This window comes from Ostrea edulis, chromosome 4 (genome assembly GCF_947568905.1).
Source record: "Ostrea edulis chromosome 4, xbOstEdul1.1, whole genome shotgun sequence".
Classification (NCBI taxonomy): domain Eukaryota; kingdom Metazoa; phylum Mollusca; class Bivalvia; order Ostreida; family Ostreidae; genus Ostrea; species Ostrea edulis.
In genome coordinates, this window is record NC_079167.1 from 85,415,829 (window position 1) to 85,433,534 (window position 17,706).

Consider the following 17,706-nt stretch of genomic DNA (forward strand, 5'->3'; position numbering starts at 1 on the left):
ACTATTTGATGATTGTAGGGTGTTGAATTCAGACCAGCACACATCAGCTGAGTATATCAAACAGCTTCTGTTGTCAGTGGTCGATGAAGCGTGTCAACGGGCCATTAATCATGGTCTTGTACCAGGTCAACAAATTTTATTATTTTTAAAAAGAAACAAATAAATGCAAAGGAATTAGATTCTTAAGACATTTATAATGTTAAACTTAAGAATTTTCATTTATTATAATTGTATTAATTATTTTCATATCCTCTGATTTAGACTTGAAGAAGGATTCTTCGTTCAATATTGACCTGATAGTGAATGCTATACGAACATCCAGCAATCCTCAGACTCATCATAAAGCCCTTCTGGTCCTCACTACAGCCTCCAAAATATTCCCAGTATGTTTCATTTATTTCGTATCAAGTTAAAATCAAACATACATGTATTTCTCAGTCCTTGACCTTAGAGAACTAAAAAAATAAAGAGTAAAGCAAAATGTTTGTTAATTCATTTATTAATTTTTTATTTGATAGGAAGATCTCCTGCACAAGGTGATGTCTGTGTTCACTTTCATGGGAGCCAACATTATGCGCCATGACGACCAGTACAGTTTCCATGTCATCAATCGTATCCTGGAGACCGTGGTGCCTGCCCTAGTAACAGTAATATCGCATTTAATGTGCCCTTTGTTGCTATCCATTAGGAAGATTATGAATTTTAGCTTACCTGAGTTAATGAATTTTTTGGATGAAAGTTATGAGCCTCTTTTTCAAAAGAGCAGTGTGATTGAAGTAAAGCTTGTTTTGGAATTCTTTTTTTTTTTTGTAACCTATAACTTGGGTAACCATGACAATGTATGTTATAACATAAAATGTTAATTGTGTTATCTTCAGTTACTCGATTTAAAAAAATGTGATATTGCCATTGTATTTCACTCAGGCTTGTGAGCAAAGGGAGGTCCATGTTGGAGGTCAGACTAAGGAAGGGGTCATCACCATGGTAATGCAGGTGTTTGTGGATGCTTACACCCATATCCCCGAGCATCGCCGCCTGATGCTGTTCACGCGACTGGTGGAAATCGTGGATGGGAACAACTTCCTGTGGCGGTGTGTTCTGTTGAAGATGACCCACGAAATCTCACAATCAGCAGGGGAAACAACTGATGTAAGGTTATATTGTAAAACAAGATGACAAATTCATTTACTGCATTTTATTGTAAGAATACAAATATCAATCTCTCTTTATTGATTGTAATGTTAGAATGAAAGTAAAGGTAGATAACTCATACTGATTGTTTCTCAACAGGGAGACGATACTGAGATGCAATTTAACCTGAATTTGTTGTCCCAATTCTCCATGACAACACAAATCAACTCCATAGCAACCATGATATCCTACATATCAGGGTTACCAGTAGACAAACCCACAGGTATGAATCTCTTCTGACATGACGGTTTTCATAATCTTTATTTTATAATAGATTGATGTATTTTTCTGCTTGAGAAATAACAAAATCTTGTTAGGGCTATTCCAGAAATAATACATGGGGGGGTCGGGAGGCACCTTTTGTATATACCAAGCACCCATAAAAAAAAAATAAAAAATTACCCCATGACCCATCAAATTAATAAACTCATTTTACAATGACCCATCTAATTAAAAAAAAAAACTAACCAGACCCACCACAAAAATATTTTTAAAAATGAAAACGGTACAAATCTCGCGAGGTTTTCGGGACAAACATTCTAGTCAATGACGCGGTAATGCCTGTGCGACATTGTATCACTAGTTCTGAAGAAACGATGTCACATCAACAATCAAAGGCATCTATGGCGGGAATGTTGGAAAGATTGGGAGTCCAAACGATGCTATTATCATGAAATGGGTATGGATATGTTTTTCCACGAATCGTTCGTCTTCTAATGGAGCCCGCGCCCGGAGGCCTCTATATCACCATCACACCGACTGATAAATATAACGCATTGGTACCCTCGTATAAATCAACTAAGGTTTGCCTATTTTTATTAGAAAACGGAATACCTATTGGTGTCAAAATATTCCCAAAATCTGTAATAATCTACAGAACAGAGTTCGCCGCCATCACGTCCAAAGGGACCCTACTAAACGCGCCTCTAATTTGAAGAGTGCCGTAATGGAAAGTTATGGCGCTGCAAAGAGCGACAACTCAAATAGTTCTATGTTACTTCCGATTTCCGATTTCGAAAGCAGCATTTCGAAAGCACGTTTTCAGTTTTCCCTCCGTCATTTTGTAACCAACACAAGAGCGACAATAAAAATATTCTGAAAACTCAACACCCACGTGGCACTAAATAAAACAATAGAAACTACCCACTACCCATAATAAATATTTTTTTAACAGTCCAACCACGGACCAAATAAAATATGAAAAAATACGACCACCCACACAAAAAAATATCATTTGCCGCCCGACCCCTCCATTTGATCATTTCTGGAACAGCCCTTAGAAAAAATTGGAGCATCAGAAGGAACAGGGGATCACAGCACACATGAAAAAGAACAAACCACAGTGAAGAATAACTCTATCACTAGACACAGTGAAGAATAACTCTATCACTAGCCACAGTGAAGAATAACTCTATCACTAGATACAGTGAAGAATAACTCTATCACTAACCACAGTGAAGAATAACTCTATCACTAGACACAGTGAAGAATAACTCTATCACTAGCCACAATGAAGAATAACTCTATCATTAGACACAGTGAAGAATAACTCTATCACTAGACACAGTGAAGAATAACTCTATCACTAACCACAGTGAAGAATAACTCTATCACTAGCCACAATGAAGAATAACTCTATCACTAGACACAGTGAAGAATAACTCTATCACTAGACACAGTGAAGAATAACTCTATCACTAGACACAGTGAAGAATAACTCTATCACTAGCCACAGTGAAGAATAACTCTATCCTAGACTGCAAATCTTGTCCCCTCGGTGGATCTTGTCCCCTATCTCATACTAATGAAGGATTCTATTAATCACTAACCAGTGAAGAATAACATCATCACTGGATTCAGAGGGAGAGTTTGGTTAATGAATTTATTGTAGTTAAAGAATTTATTGTAATTAGGGTCTGTTTCAGAGACGGTCAGAAGAAAGAGATCGGGGAAACACTCCCAGGAGAACATCAGCATCTTCCCTGTGGAGACTCACTCTGCCAAACAGCTGAGGCACTTCAAATACAGAACTGTCAAACTCCTCCTGTCCTGGTGTGTCAGTTCCACGCTCGTTCAGCAGGTAAGTGTTACGGTGTACAGTTTAGGTACATGTTATGGTGTACAGTTTAGGTAGGTGTTACGGTGTACAGTTTAGGTATGTGTTATGGTGTACAGTTTAGGTATGTGTTACGGTGTACAGTTTAGGTATGTGTTACGGTGTACAGTTTAAGTATGTGTTATGGTGTACAGTTTAGGTGTGTGTTACGGTGTACAGTTTAGGTATGTGTTATGGTGTACAGTTTAGGTATGTGTTACGGTGTACAGTTTAGGTACGTGTTACGGTGTACAGTTTAGGTACGTGTTATGGTGTACAGTTTAGGTGTGTTATGGTGTACAGTTTAGGTATGTGTTATGGTGTACAGTTTAGGTAGGTGTTATGGTGTACAGTTTAGGTAGGTGTTATGGTGTACAGTTTAGGTATGTGTTATGGTGTACAGTTTAGGTAGGTGTTACGGTGTACAGTTTAGGTAGGTGTTACGGTGTACAGTTTAGGTAGGTGTTACGGTGTACAGTTTAAGTATGTATTATGGTGTACAGTTTAAGTATGTGTTGTGGTGTACAGTTTAGGTACGTGTTACGGTGTACATTTTAGGTAGGTGTTATGGTGTACAGTTTAGGTGTGTGTTGTGGTGTACAGTTTAGGTATGTGTTACGGTGTACAGTTTAGGTACGTGTTACGGTGTACAGTTTAGGTATGTGTTATGGTGTACAGTTTAGGTAGGTGTTATGGTGTACAGTTTAGGTATGTGTTACGGTGTACAGTTTAGGTATGTGTTATGGTGTACAGTTTAGGTGTGTGTTATGGTGTACAGTTTAGGTGTGTGTTATGGTGTACAGTTTAGGTACGTGTTACGGTGTACAGTTTAAGTACGTGTTACGGTGTACAGTTTAGGTATGCGTTATGGTGTACAGTTTAGGTATGTGTTACGGTGTACAGTTTAGGTATGTGTTACGGTGTACAGTTTAGGTATGTGTTACGGTGTACAGTTTAGGTATGTGTTATGGTGTACAGTTTAGGTAGGTGTTATGGTGTACAGTTTAGGTATGTGTTACGGTGTACAGTTTAGGTATGTGTTACGGTGTACAGTTTAGGTACGTGTTACGGTGTACAGTTTAGGTGTGTGTTATGGTGTACAGTTTAGGTGTGTGTTATGGTGTACAGTTTAGGTATGTGTTACGGTGTACAGTTTAGGTATGTGTTACGGTGTACAGTTTAGGTGTGTGTTATGGTGTACAGTTTAGGTAGGTGTTATGGTGTACAGTTTAGGTGTGTGTTACGGTGTACAGTTTAGGTACGTGTTACGGTGTACAGTTTAGGTATGTGTTACGGTGTACAGTTTAGGTATGTGTTATGGTGTACAGTTTAGGTATGTGTTACGGTGTACAGTTTAGGTATGTGTTACGGTGTACAGTTTAGGTATGTGTTATGGTGTACAGTTTAGGTGTGTGTTATGGTGTACAGTTTAGGTAGGTGTTACGGTGTACAGTTTAGGTGTGTGTTACGGTGTACAGTTTAGGTACGTGTTACGGTGTACAGTTTAGGTACGTGTTACGGTGTACAGTTTAGGTATGTGTTACGGTGTACAGTTTAGGTATGTGTTACGGTGTACAGTTTAGGTAGGTGTTACGGTGTACAGTTTAGGTAGGTGTTACGGTGTACAGTTTAGGTATGTGTTATGGTGTACAGTTTAGGTAGGTGTTACGGTGTACAGTTTAGGTATGTGTTACGGTGTACAGTTTAGGTACGTGTTACGGTGTACAGTTTAGGTACGTGTTATGGTGTACAGTTTAGGTGTGTGTTATGGTGTACAGTTTAGGTGTGTGTTATGGTGTACAGTTTAGGTATGTGTTATGGTGTACAGTTTAGGTATGTGTTATGGTGTACAGTTTAGGTGTGTGTTATGGTGTACAGTTTAGGTAGGTGTTATGGTGTACAGTTTAGGTGTGTGTTACGGTGTACAGTTTAGGTACGTGTTACGGTGTACAGTTTAGGTATGTGTTACGGTGTACAGTTTAGGTATGTGTTATGGTGTACAGTTTAGGTGTGTGTTATGGTGTACAGTTTAGGTATGTGTTACGGTGTACAGTTTAGGTAGGTGTTATGGTGTACAGTTTAGGTATGTGTTACGGTGTACAGTTTAGGTATGTGTTACGGTGTACAGTTTAAGTATGTGTTACGGTGTACAGTTTAGGTAGGTGTTACGGTGTACAGTTTAGGTGTGTGTTATGGTGTACAGTTTAGGTGTGTGTTACGGTGTACAGTTTAGGTATGTGTTACGGTGTACAGTTTAGGTATGTGTTATGGTGTACAGTTTAGGTGTGATAAGAAATTAATTTTGTGATCCTTTTTATGCCTCTGGGATCAAAGACTTTGGGGCATATAGTTTTTGGCCTATCCGTCTGTCAGTCTGTGGCAAAAAACTTTAACCTAGGTTTTATCTTTTACACCATAAGAGGTAGAGCTTTCATATTTGGTGTGTGTATTTCTTGTGGCAATACCTTTCCATTTAGACTAAAATCTTTTACTTTGTGACCTAAACATTGACCTTTAACCTGGTTTCACTTTGTTGTAATCAAGGGGCATCAATGTTTCACAAATACTTCTTGTTGTATTTAACAATTTTTAAAGTATACATGTATTCATGCATAATTGATTAAGAAAAAATGCATACTACACGTACAAAATGTTTGATTTCATTGTCCATTCAGTTGATGAAGACAGAGATAAACTTCTTCATCCATACTCAGAACATTCAGTTGATGAAGAAAGAGATGAACTTCTTCATCCATACTAAGATTAGGAAGAATCTGCAGCTTATCTTTTTATTTTCTCTCTGGCCTTTCAGTTGTCTGCTTGTGAAGAGGATGAGATCACCTCGGGCTTTCACCACCTCGTGCAGACAATCATGACGTACATTTGTCGTCTGACGGAGCTGAAGTTGGAGGATCACACCCTGGCCAAGTTCTACCGTGCTCTGTCCCACAAAATTTATGACCTTCTGGACAAGGTCAGATTTTAAATTATCATATTCATGGCTGCATTTTGAATACTGTCAAATCCATTATTTTCGTGGGGTCAAAAGGTATAGCACTTTTGCTGACGAAATGGCCGACTCAGAAATGTAAAGGAAAAACACCGGTTTCCGATAATAGACTGGCGTGTTATTTTTAGATATAAGGCGAACCTTTTTAATGTTTCGTTAACCAAGATAGATAACTGCTGCAGTTTAGCTTTACTGACATTTATATGAGTCAATTCTTTAATCAATAAACCATGTTCCTATGTGGAATGATGAACAGTACAATATTTTCATAGGTGCATTCATATCACAAAACAACCCTTTTACATATGGCATTACTTAGCTCACTGTCTTTTTTGACATGGCTGCAGCACCTTTAATAGATTTCTTTAGTTCATTTGCCTTTGGTTGATAATTCGAGTGTTTAGCTTTGCCTAAATATCACATCACAGTTGCTACATGAGTTTTTATATTTACTTTTGAGAAGTCAAACTGTATAATAGTTTTTTGCTCCCTTGACCTATTTTTACTTAATATTGCATGTTGTGCATTTGTGCCCCTTTTTCTTGCAGTATTTGTTTAGCTTTTTGTCAGCCACATTACGGTTTGAAAATTCTGTGCACACAGGAACAGGTTAGTGTAAACAAACGAAAGTACAGTGATCTCAAAATGAATTCCTTTTCTTTAGGTCGTAACTTGCAAATATTGGAAGTTATGATGAAAATGACTAATATTTGTTAAAATATATGTATCACATTTATAAACCCCTCCCCCCCCCCCCCCCCCCCAAAAAAAACCGACCCAAAACCCAAAAATATTGGACTAGAACTTGGAATGTATGCATTAAGTTTGAGATTACTGAGCACCTAAACCACTAGGCCACCCAGGCATGTAAGTTTAAAGGTTTCACGTTTGACAGGCTGTTAAATCTTAAGGTAAATTTTGAGAGCAATTTTTTTTCATAATTTAGCCATTTTCAACAAGAAGGCCATCTTAAACCAAATTTCCTTAAATGGACTTGATGTACAGCCATACTTAAGTAAAACAATTTCAGTGTTTTATTTCTGGTTTAGGGTGGCCTTTTGCAACAGTTTGCAATTTTTTAGGCCCATTACGTTACATCTACTGTATACTCTATATAATGACGGTGATGTTATGCTAATCAAATAAAGATACTGTCACGTATAGATATCTTTATTGAGTAATTTGGGTAAACACAAGTATAAACTGACATTGTATAGCAGAATATTTATAAAAAATGATATTCAAGAAAAAAGTATTTATGTAGGCAAAATTGCATACTAAGTGTGCTATACTTCATTTTGGCGTTTCAGGATTTGTAGTTGTTTATGGAAGACTGTGTTTTGTATTAATTCAATGATAATCAAACCCTCACAGAAAGGAGTGATTTTATATCCGCAAAAGTACAGTTGTATTTTCACAGCATTAATTTGATGTATATTTTCACAACATTAATTTGATGTGTATTTTCACAGCATTAATTTGATATGTATTTTCACAGCATTAATTTGATGTGTATTTTCACAACATTAATTTGATATGTATTTTCACAGCATTAATTTGATGTGTATTTTCCCAGCATTAATTTGAAGTATATTTTCACAACATTAATTTGATGTGTATTTTCACAACATTAATTTGATGTGTATTTTTACAGCATTAATTTGATATGTATTTTCACAGCATTAATTTGAAATGTATTTTTTACTGATGGAGGTACAGAAACATGTCTAGAACCAACATGAGCTATGTGTAAAAAAAAAACAAAAAAAAACCATTCACTTCAATTTCAGCATTCCACCATTTTGTTTTTAAATCAGTAAATGACTAAGGTGTATAAGATGTTGAATTAGTATTAACTTGGTTTTTTGATTAGTGGAAGCTTTTCCAGCTGTAAGTTGTTGTTTTTTTTTCTTCTATCAGGTGGTTGGTCTTCTGCCGGAGAGGATGTTGCTCCAGGTTATTAAGGAGCTCATGGAACACTCCATTCCCAACATTCAAAGGAAGTCCATGGAACTGCTGAACAACTTCCTGCTACAGAAGGAACAAACTATGGTAAATCCTGTCTAATCAAAATATAAGTTTCAGAGGAAACTACAATCCTGTTATTGCGAGGGACAGCTTATTCTTTCAAACATAATCTTTTGCAGGTGAAGCTGATCGATGTCTATTTTTATACCCCCAAGATCGAAGATTGGGGGCATATTGTTTTTGTCCTGTTTGTCATTCTGTAATTCTATCATTCTGTCTGAAACTTTAACCTTGCTAATAACTTTTGAATTCTAAGTGCTATAGCTTTGATATTTCACATGAGTATTCCTTGTGACAAGACCTTTCTGTGGGTACCAAAATGGTTGACCTTGTGACGTTGACCTTGGAGTTTAACCTACTTTTCAGGGCTCGAAATTAACATATGCCCGCCAGTCAGTGACTGGTTAAAAGTCTGGCGGACTGACTGACTTTTGTTTTAGTAAGTCTGATGGGACTGGTCAATTTTCTAAAAATCAATTTGGAAAACATACAAGTTTATGGAATCTTCAACACACATTTGTCATTCCTCTGTAGATATCAGGCAAATCCGATTAGTAAATATAAATCTCACATTTAATTAGTTTTACAATATTGTCTGAGGCATATGAAGTTTAATTCCATTATTTTAATAACATAAACGAAATATGTTTAATTATTTTTGGAAAACTCTGGTGGACTGATAAATTTTTCTGCAGACTGGTTGAAGTTATACCCAGCCAGACCAGCTGGACTGGTGACATAAAAAGTTAGTTTCAAGCCCTGCTTTTTAAAAAAATTGACATTGGTCATAACTTCTAAATGGTAAATATTAGAGCTGTCATATTGCACATTTGTGACAAGATCTTTCTACTGGTACCAAAATATTTGTCCTTGTGAAATTGACCATTATCGGGGGGCATTTGTGTTTCACAAACATGTCTTGTTATTTTATATAAACTTCCCTCAGTAACAGTCTAGTAACTCTCTTCTGGGATTTATTTGTCTGTCTCATCATTCCAGCTTTTATGTTAGCAGAACTTTTTTACTGGCTTTATTTTATACATTTTATCATGAAAATTACTTTGACATTATGGCACAGGGGTAGTGTGTGTCTCCGTTAGTTCATTCATGGAAGTTAGTCGTTCAAGGCTTGTTTCGTAATACAACAGTTTTTTCTAAATTGTTTACTCTGTATCTGTGACAAGTCCATGGACACCATAGTAAATAAAACGCAGAATATCAGTTTGAATAAAAGTCTGAACAAGAGATAGTGAGTTTAAACGGAACAAAATTACTTAGCATTTTCCAAGATCTTGGGATGTACAGTTCACAAGTTTCCGTTAGCAAATGGGAGGGGACTTCATCTGCTAAACTTTTAAAGTTGTTTGTTTTTTGTCAGGAGGCTGGCTTACTGGGGGTTGTAGACAAACTTCTACATGTGTCTGCATCAGAGAACATAGAGGCAACTACGACCCAAACAGCTTTATACAGCCTGAAGTTACTGTGTAGAAGGATAGGGGCCAACCATCCACAAATGTTTATAAAGGTAACTGTATACAGCCTGAAGTTACTGTGTAGAAGGATAGGGTCCAACCATCCACAAGTGTTTATAAAGGTAACTATACAGCCTGAAGTTGTTGTGTAGAAGGATAGGGGCCAACCATCCACAAATGTTTATAAAGGTAACTGTATACAGCCTAAAGTTGTTGTGTAGAAGGATAGGGGCCAACCATCCACAAATGTTTATAAAGGTAACTGTATACAGCCTGAAGTTGTTGTGTAGAAGGATAGGGGCCAACCATCCCAAATGTTTATAAAGGTAACTGTATACAGCCTGAAGTTGTTGTGCAGAAGGATAGGGGCCAACCATCCACAAATGTTTATAAAGGTAACTAAATACAGCCTGAAGTTGTTGTGTAGAAGGATAGGGGCCAACCATCCACAAATGTTTATAAAGGTAAATGTATACAGCCTGAAGTTGTTGTGCAGAAGGATAGGGGCCAACCATCCACAAATGTTTATAAAGGTAACTGTATATAGCCTGAAGTTGTTGTGTAGAAGGATAGGGGCCAACCATCCACAAATGTTTATAAAGGTAACTTTATATAGCCTGAAGTTGTTGTGTAGAAGGATAGGGGCCAACCATCCACAAATGTTTATAAAGGTAACTGAATATAGCCTGAAGTTGTTGTGTAGAAGGCTAGGGGCCAACCATCCACAAATGTTTATAAAGGTAACTGTATACAGCCAGAAGTTGTTGTGTAGAAAGATAGGGGCCAACCATCCACAAATGTTTATAAAGGTAGATGTATACAGCCTGAAGTTGTTGTGTAGAAAGATAGGGGCCAACCATCCACAAATGTTTATAAAGATAACTGTATACAGCCTGAAGTTGTTGTGTAGAAGGATAGGGGCCAACCATCCACAAATGTTTATAAAGGTAACTGTATATAGCCTGAAGTTGTTGTGTAGAAGGATAGGGGCCAAGTTTATAGAATATAGCTCCAGCATTGGACCAGGAGTGAGGAGCCTTACTCAATATCAATTTGATGTTTTTGTGTATCCTAACATAAGGTCAGTTGCAATAGACATGAAACTGAAGTTGTAAATGTATGCAGTACTTTACTTCCCTTTTTTCAAATTAAACAAAAAAACTCTCCTTAATCTGTTGATCAAAAATGACTTAAATATGTTATTTTGAAATACATCTATGTTATTATATCTTCATTTCATTTTGAACTTGAATTTAATGATATATTATCTTCTCTAGGTGCTGAAGATGTCTGTGGAGATTTTCCGTTCTCGGGCAGGGAACCAGTCTCTCCAGGCTAGTGCTCTGTTGTGTATTGCTGAAGTCTGCAGCACACTGAAGGCACATGTCATAGCTCACCTATCATCCTTCATGCCCAAGATTGTCTCCTGTCTGAAGGACAACCAGCTTGTGGAGGGGTAAATTATCTAACATTGGTTTGAGAATTATATCTAATTTTAAAAAAACAACCTAAAAACAAAATGTATTATTTTCATGTGACAAGAGTCTACCAAATGACTTTATTGGGCTTTAACACCCTGCCATTGATGTGTTATAACCAGTAAAGTTGTATGAACTGAATTTCATTAAGACATTGAATGTGCCATCTTTTTTTGAATTGTTACACATTTATACCAGGAAATGAATATTTCATTATCAGGAATGAGCTGTTTCTCTTAAGCATGATTACAACTGTCCAGAAAGTGATGGAAAACTTGTCTTTGTTCCTTAGTCCTTACCTACAAGATATTGTTACACAGGTAAATCCTTACCTACAAGTTATTGTTACACAGGTAAATCCTTACCTACAAGTTATTGTTACACAGGTAAATCCTTACCTACAAGATATTGTTACACAGGTAAATCCTTACCTACAAGATATTGTTACACAGGTAAATCCTTACCTACAAGTTATTGTTACACAGGTAAATCCTTACCTACAAGATATTATTGCACAGGTGATGAATTACCTGGGAAAAGTAAGGTGGATGCAACAAGTACCATGAATATATTTCAGTAGAGATGCAAACTAAACACAAGATAGAAAATATGGAGGTTTCTCGATTTTGTAGATCTGCTGCCTCTCTGGAAGACAGACAGACGTGTTGCAGAAAGCAACCATTCAACAGAGACTCAAAGCTATCAGGTACTTCATATCATTCAAGGTAGACAATTGTGTATATGATTTAAGGTAACACACCATTAAATATTTTTACTAGATATATATATTTTACTATATAATTAAAAATCAGTTTGTTAAATTCATAAAAATTATTAAAAATGCTCTGAGTCGCCTTGCTTTATTATGGACAAATGTCCATTACAATTTGAATTTATAATTACCAGGGGCACCATGGCAACCACTCTGCCTCCTCGGGTACTTCTCGGAATTTTACCTGATTGCTATGATAAACTTCTGACACTCAATCCTGTGAGTAAACAGTTTGCAAGATTCTTATTCTCTTGTTGATCAAACTTCATTGTCTACTGTAACCATGAAATTCTGTTTTCTACAGAATGGAATCCAGCCCATGATGACCATGCTAACAGAACATGTCGGTCATATAAAGAAGGAGGATTTAAGTAGTCATTTAGTTCAGTTACAGGGATTCTATCTCACCTGTCTGGATGTACAGTCACATTACAAGGTAAATACCTGTCTGGATATAGTCGGAATACCAAGTAATTACCTGTCTGGATGTAGTCACAATACCAAGTAATTACCTGTCTGGATGCATCTTCGCTAGCCAAGGGTTTTCAGTCCACTCCGAGGAGTGGAGTGGACTGAAAATGCTTGGCTAGCAAAGATGGTCTGGATGTACAATCACAATACCAAGTGATTACCTGTCTGGATGTATAATCACAATACCAAGTAATTACCTGTCTGGATGTACAATCACAATACCAAGTAATTATCTGTCTGGATGTATAATCACAATACCAAGTAATTATCTGTCTGGATGTATAATCACAATGCCAAGTAATTACCTGTCTGGATGTAGTCACAATACCAAGTAATTATCTGTCTGGATGTAGTCACAATACCAAGTAATTATCTGTCTGGATGTATAATCACAATACCAAGTAATTATCTGTCTGGATGTAGTCACAATACCAAGTAATTATCTGTCTGGATGTAGTCACAATACCAAGTAATTACCTGTCTGGATGTAGTCACAATACCAAGTAATTATCTGTCTGGATGTAGTCACAATACCAACCAAGTAATTATCTGTCTGGATGTATAATCACAATACCAAGTAATTATCTGTCTGGATGTAGTCACAATACCAAGTAATTATCTGTGTGGATGTATAATCACAATACCAAGTAATCATCTGTCTGGATGTAGTCACAATACCAAGTAATTACCTGTCTGGATGTATAATCAGAATACCAAGTAATTACCTGTCTGGATGTATAATCACAGTACCAAGTAATTACCTGTCTGGATGTATAATCATAGTACCAAGTAATTACCTGTCTGGATGTATAATCACAATATCAAGTAATTACCTGTCTGGATGTACAGTCACAATACCAAGTAATTACTTTTACCTGACTGAATGCACAGTCACAATACCTGGTACAGAGTGCTAGATCACTTTACCAATTCAAAGTACCTATACATTATTTTGGGGTTTTTAAACCAGAAATAATCTCAGAAGAAAGATCAGTGGATGGCTGTCTAATAATTTGGACATTGTTTGAATATTTTTCTATGTTGTGGTGGAATGTTTTGTGTGTTATGGATGTTGTGATTTTTAGCTCACCTCAGCCAAAGGCTTAAGTGAGCTTTTCTGATCAAAATTTGTCCGTTGTCTGTTGTCGTAAACTTTTCACATTTTCGACTTCTTCTCAAGAACCGCTGAGCCAATTTCAACCAAACTTGGCCAAAAGCATCCTTGGGTGAAAGGCTTTCAAGTTTGTTCAAATGAAGGGCCATGTCCCTTTCAAAGGGGAGATAATCACAAAAATGCAAAAATAGGGTGGGGTCATTTAAAATCTTCTTCCCAAGAACCACTGGGCCAGAAAAGCTGAAATTTACATGAAAGCTTCCTGACATAGTGCAGACTCAAGTTTGTTCAAATCATGGCGCCCGGGGGTTGGATGGGGCCACAATAGGGTATCAAAATTTTACATACTAATATATAGGATAAATCTTTAAAAATCTTCTTCTCAAGAACCACTGAGCCAGAAAAGCTGAGATTTACATGAAAGCTTCCTGACATAATGCAGATTCAATTTTGTTAAAATCATGGCCCCCGGGGGTAAGATGGGGGCCACAAGGGGTGATCAAAGTTTTGCATACAAATATACATGGAAAATCTTTAAAAATCTGCTTCTCAAGAACCACTGAGCCAGAAAAGCTGAGATTTACATGAAAGCTTCCTGACATAATGCAGATTCAAGTTTTTAAAAATCATGACCCCCGGGGGTTGGATGGGGCCACAAGGGGTGATCAAAGTTTTGCATTCAAATATATAGGGAAAATCTTTAAAAATAATCTTCTCAAAAACTACTGGGCCAGGAAAGTGGAAATTTACATGAAATCTTCCTGGCATAGTGCAGATTCAAGTTTGTAAAAATCATGGCCCCCGGGGGTAGGATGGGGCCACAAGGGGGGATCAAAGTTTTACATACAAATATATAGGGAAAATCTTTAAAAATATTCTTCTCAAAAACTACTGGGCCAGGAAAGTGGAAATTTACATGAAAGCTTTCTGACATAGTGCAGATTCAAGTTTGTAAAAATCATGGCCCCCAGGGGAAAGATGAGGCGACATTGGGGGATCAATTTTTACATACAAATATATAAGAAAAATCATTAAAAATCTTCTTCTGAAAAATCACTGGGCCAGAAAAGTTTACATTGACATGAAAGCTTCCTAAAATAGTCCAGATTCAATTTGGAAAAAATCATGCCCCCAGGAGTAAGTTAGGGTCACAATAGGGATCGAAGTTTTACATGCGAATATATAGGGAAAAAATTTAAATATGAGCCAAGGTGACTCAGGTGAGCGATGTGGCCCATGGGCCTCTTGTTTTTTACTGCAGGGAGATGTGGAGGAGGTAGAAAATGCTGTGATAGAGGCTATTGTTGCCACGGTGATGAAACTGTCAGAAGCCACATTTAGACCAATGTTTTACAAGGTGAGATTCAATGTTTTATCAGATATTGGGAATCACAACCCGCAGGTCCTAGGTTTGATTCTTGATCCTTGAGCTGTGTCAAATCTGATCCTCTGACATAGGTAATGAATATTCCTGACATAGGTCATGAATATTCCTGACATAGGTCATGAATATTCCTCTGACATAGGTAATGAATATTCCTCTGACATAGGTAATGAATATTCCTCTGACATAGGTAATGAATATTCCTTTACCAAGCATCAGGCATTAGCTGTGAAAGTTACAGGTGAGGTCTTCCGGATAGGATTTTTAGAAAATTGAGGTCCCCTGTCATGAGAGGCATTAGCACAATAAAGAACTCTCTATCTCTGCTGTGACCTTGAGTGCCATGCATGCATCAAAATTTGTGGCACTTCACCTGAAACTTGACCAGCAGCTGATGCATATTTATATGAGACTCAGTGAAGAATTCTTCAATGTGACTTAAAACAACAGACATATAAGTATCTGTTATAATTATTGATAATTAGGATTTCCCAAAGTTATTTAATTTTGTTTTTGGTAGATGTTTGATTGGGCCACAAGAGAAGAAGATCTGAAGCATAGAATTCTGGTATTCTACAAAATGGCTGACAGGTTTGTGAAAAGATCTTTAGGACTCTGTATTTGTTGGATTTGATAGATCTAGTTTTGATAGATCTGATTTTGATAGGTTTTAATAAATCTAGTTTTGATAGATCTGATTTTGATAGATCTAGACAGATTACTTTTGGTAGTGTCTTGGAATTGCTGTTGCAGGTTGGCCGAGAAGATGCAGAGTCTGTTCACGATATTTGCTGGTCACATCATTGTTCATGCTGCCCAGATTTTAACAGACAACAACAAACAGATGACTGGTACTCTCACTATGCATACGCTTGTGTGGAAATCTCATTGAAATTAAAGATTTAAAACAATTCTTTTAACAAGGATGAAGACGTTGGTAACTTGTGGTAACCATATGGGAAAATTTAAGATAACTGGCCGTGACTTTAAGGGGACATTTCTTTGTGTACCTTTTGTTGCATCCAATTGAATTCCATAAAGAACTAAGTTCACTTTAATAAAAAAAAAAAAAATAGCCCTTTTAATCTTCAATTCAAACAAATGCTTGATCTTTTTAAATGAGAAGTTCTTGATTTTTATGGGGAAATGCTGATTCTGATGTATGGCATACAAAAAATTTGAAAATGAGTACAGCTTTTAATCCAAAAAACACATGAGTATTGTCTTTAAATAAATGTATGGAAGAATTAGATCGCAGCATGTACTGAATACAAAATTTTGATGATAATCAGCAGTAATTAAATGCAATTTTTATGAAATGGCTATTTGATATACTCTGTGACTTCTGAAGTATAGGATCTACTAGGAAACTTCCATTGAAAAATTGCAGAGCCAAGTGACTAAGACCCTACATGTTCGTGAACTTTGGTTTATGAAGAATATAAAACTTATTTAGAATATAAAACTTTTTTTCCATAGATTCACTAAAAAGTTTGTATGAGGCAATTCTTCCTGCAGTTGTCTATCTGAGCTGCTAGAATAAAATATCTGCGTGATTGCAATTCACCATTTTGTGGTTTTTAGCAGTCATACTTGTTACTGTTCTTGATCATTGAATTACTGATGTTTTCCTTTTGGCAGACGATGATTTCTATGGCTCCAGTAAGTCTGGTAGAAGGAAATCCCACAAGTTATTGGTGTACATTTTTGATTGCCTGTGCAAGTGTTTCTTGTATGACACAGAGGGCTTTGTTACCAAGGAAAGATTTGACACATTGTTACAACCCCTAGTAGACCAGGTCAGCAGTTTCCTTGTTTGGGAGACATTTATATAATTTTTATTTTCAATGCTGTGTTAAGTACAGTATACATGTACCTCAAAATTACATTCATTTTAAAATGTCCGTGACTTCATCCTGTGTTGATTTTTGTGGAAGGGAAAAATTGCAATGTCATTGATTTTTCATAAAATTTTCATGTAGCTGGAGAATGTTGATGGTGAACCTTTATCCAAAGAAAGAGTGAGTGAGCACCTTGTTCCTTGCATTGTACAATTTGGTGCCGCGACCCAGGATGATTCACTGTGGAAAACTCTAAACTACCAAATACTGCTGAAGACGCGTCACTCCTCGCCTGAGGTACAGTTACTTACAGATAATACAAAGTCATCATTGTAAAGTCACTGCATTAGATACACTAAGTTTCATTTTTAAAATATCAGAAGTTTCAGGCTGCACAAGCATTAGATTTGACGTTAGACAGATTAAGAGGACTAACGGTATAGAAATAACAGTAATCCAACAACACCTGCAGCATTTCTGGTGGTGTTGAAATTCCGCTTTTCTCATGATATCCACCATTGAAATTCTCTCTAATATATTCTGCACAGTGTTAGATCTATTTTATTTTTACCATTCATTATAAACATAATCTATCATATCCAATAAGTTCATTATATGTTTTAAGACTACAGGGAACAAAAATAATTTAACTGAGCTTGAATTCATTATCAGTGTCCTCACTGTCACCGTGTACTGTATATTGAATTCTGTACTAGGTTCAATGTCAAATCCAATCTATTTATCAGTTTAAGGTCGATGTAAACAATATTTGATTCCTATACAAGATGTAAACAATTTTCTGTACAAGATGTAAACAATGTTTTGATTTCCACAAGATGTAAACAATATT

The 17,706-nt window shown here is 36.5% G+C and overlaps 1 protein-coding gene across 2 annotated transcripts in view; it reads left to right on the top strand.

Moving 5' to 3' along the window:
* LOC125669529 (HEAT repeat-containing protein 1-like) overlaps window positions 1-17,706 on the top strand; it is a 41,704-nt gene that overhangs the window by 22,068 nt on the left and 1,930 nt on the right. For both annotated transcript variants that reach the window (XM_056164051.1, XM_056164052.1), the window contains 19 exons: window positions 19-125; window positions 262-383; window positions 519-647; window positions 925-1,149; window positions 1,291-1,414; window positions 3,117-3,271; window positions 6,099-6,260; window positions 8,217-8,348; window positions 9,703-9,849; window positions 11,074-11,252; window positions 11,495-11,594; window positions 11,907-11,980; window positions 12,181-12,265; window positions 12,351-12,482; window positions 14,893-14,988; window positions 15,536-15,606; window positions 15,769-15,866; window positions 16,657-16,814; window positions 16,998-17,153. In XM_056164051.1, coding sequence (XP_056020026.1) covers window positions 19-125; window positions 262-383; window positions 519-647; window positions 925-1,149; window positions 1,291-1,414; window positions 3,117-3,271; window positions 6,099-6,260; window positions 8,217-8,348; window positions 9,703-9,849; window positions 11,074-11,252; window positions 11,495-11,594; window positions 11,907-11,980; window positions 12,181-12,265; window positions 12,351-12,482; window positions 14,893-14,988; window positions 15,536-15,606; window positions 15,769-15,866; window positions 16,657-16,814; window positions 16,998-17,153 — 2,452 coding nt within the window. The remainder of the gene's footprint in view (window positions 1-18; window positions 126-261; window positions 384-518; window positions 648-924; window positions 1,150-1,290; window positions 1,415-3,116; window positions 3,272-6,098; window positions 6,261-8,216; window positions 8,349-9,702; window positions 9,850-11,073; window positions 11,253-11,494; window positions 11,595-11,906; window positions 11,981-12,180; window positions 12,266-12,350; window positions 12,483-14,892; window positions 14,989-15,535; window positions 15,607-15,768; window positions 15,867-16,656; window positions 16,815-16,997; window positions 17,154-17,706) is intronic.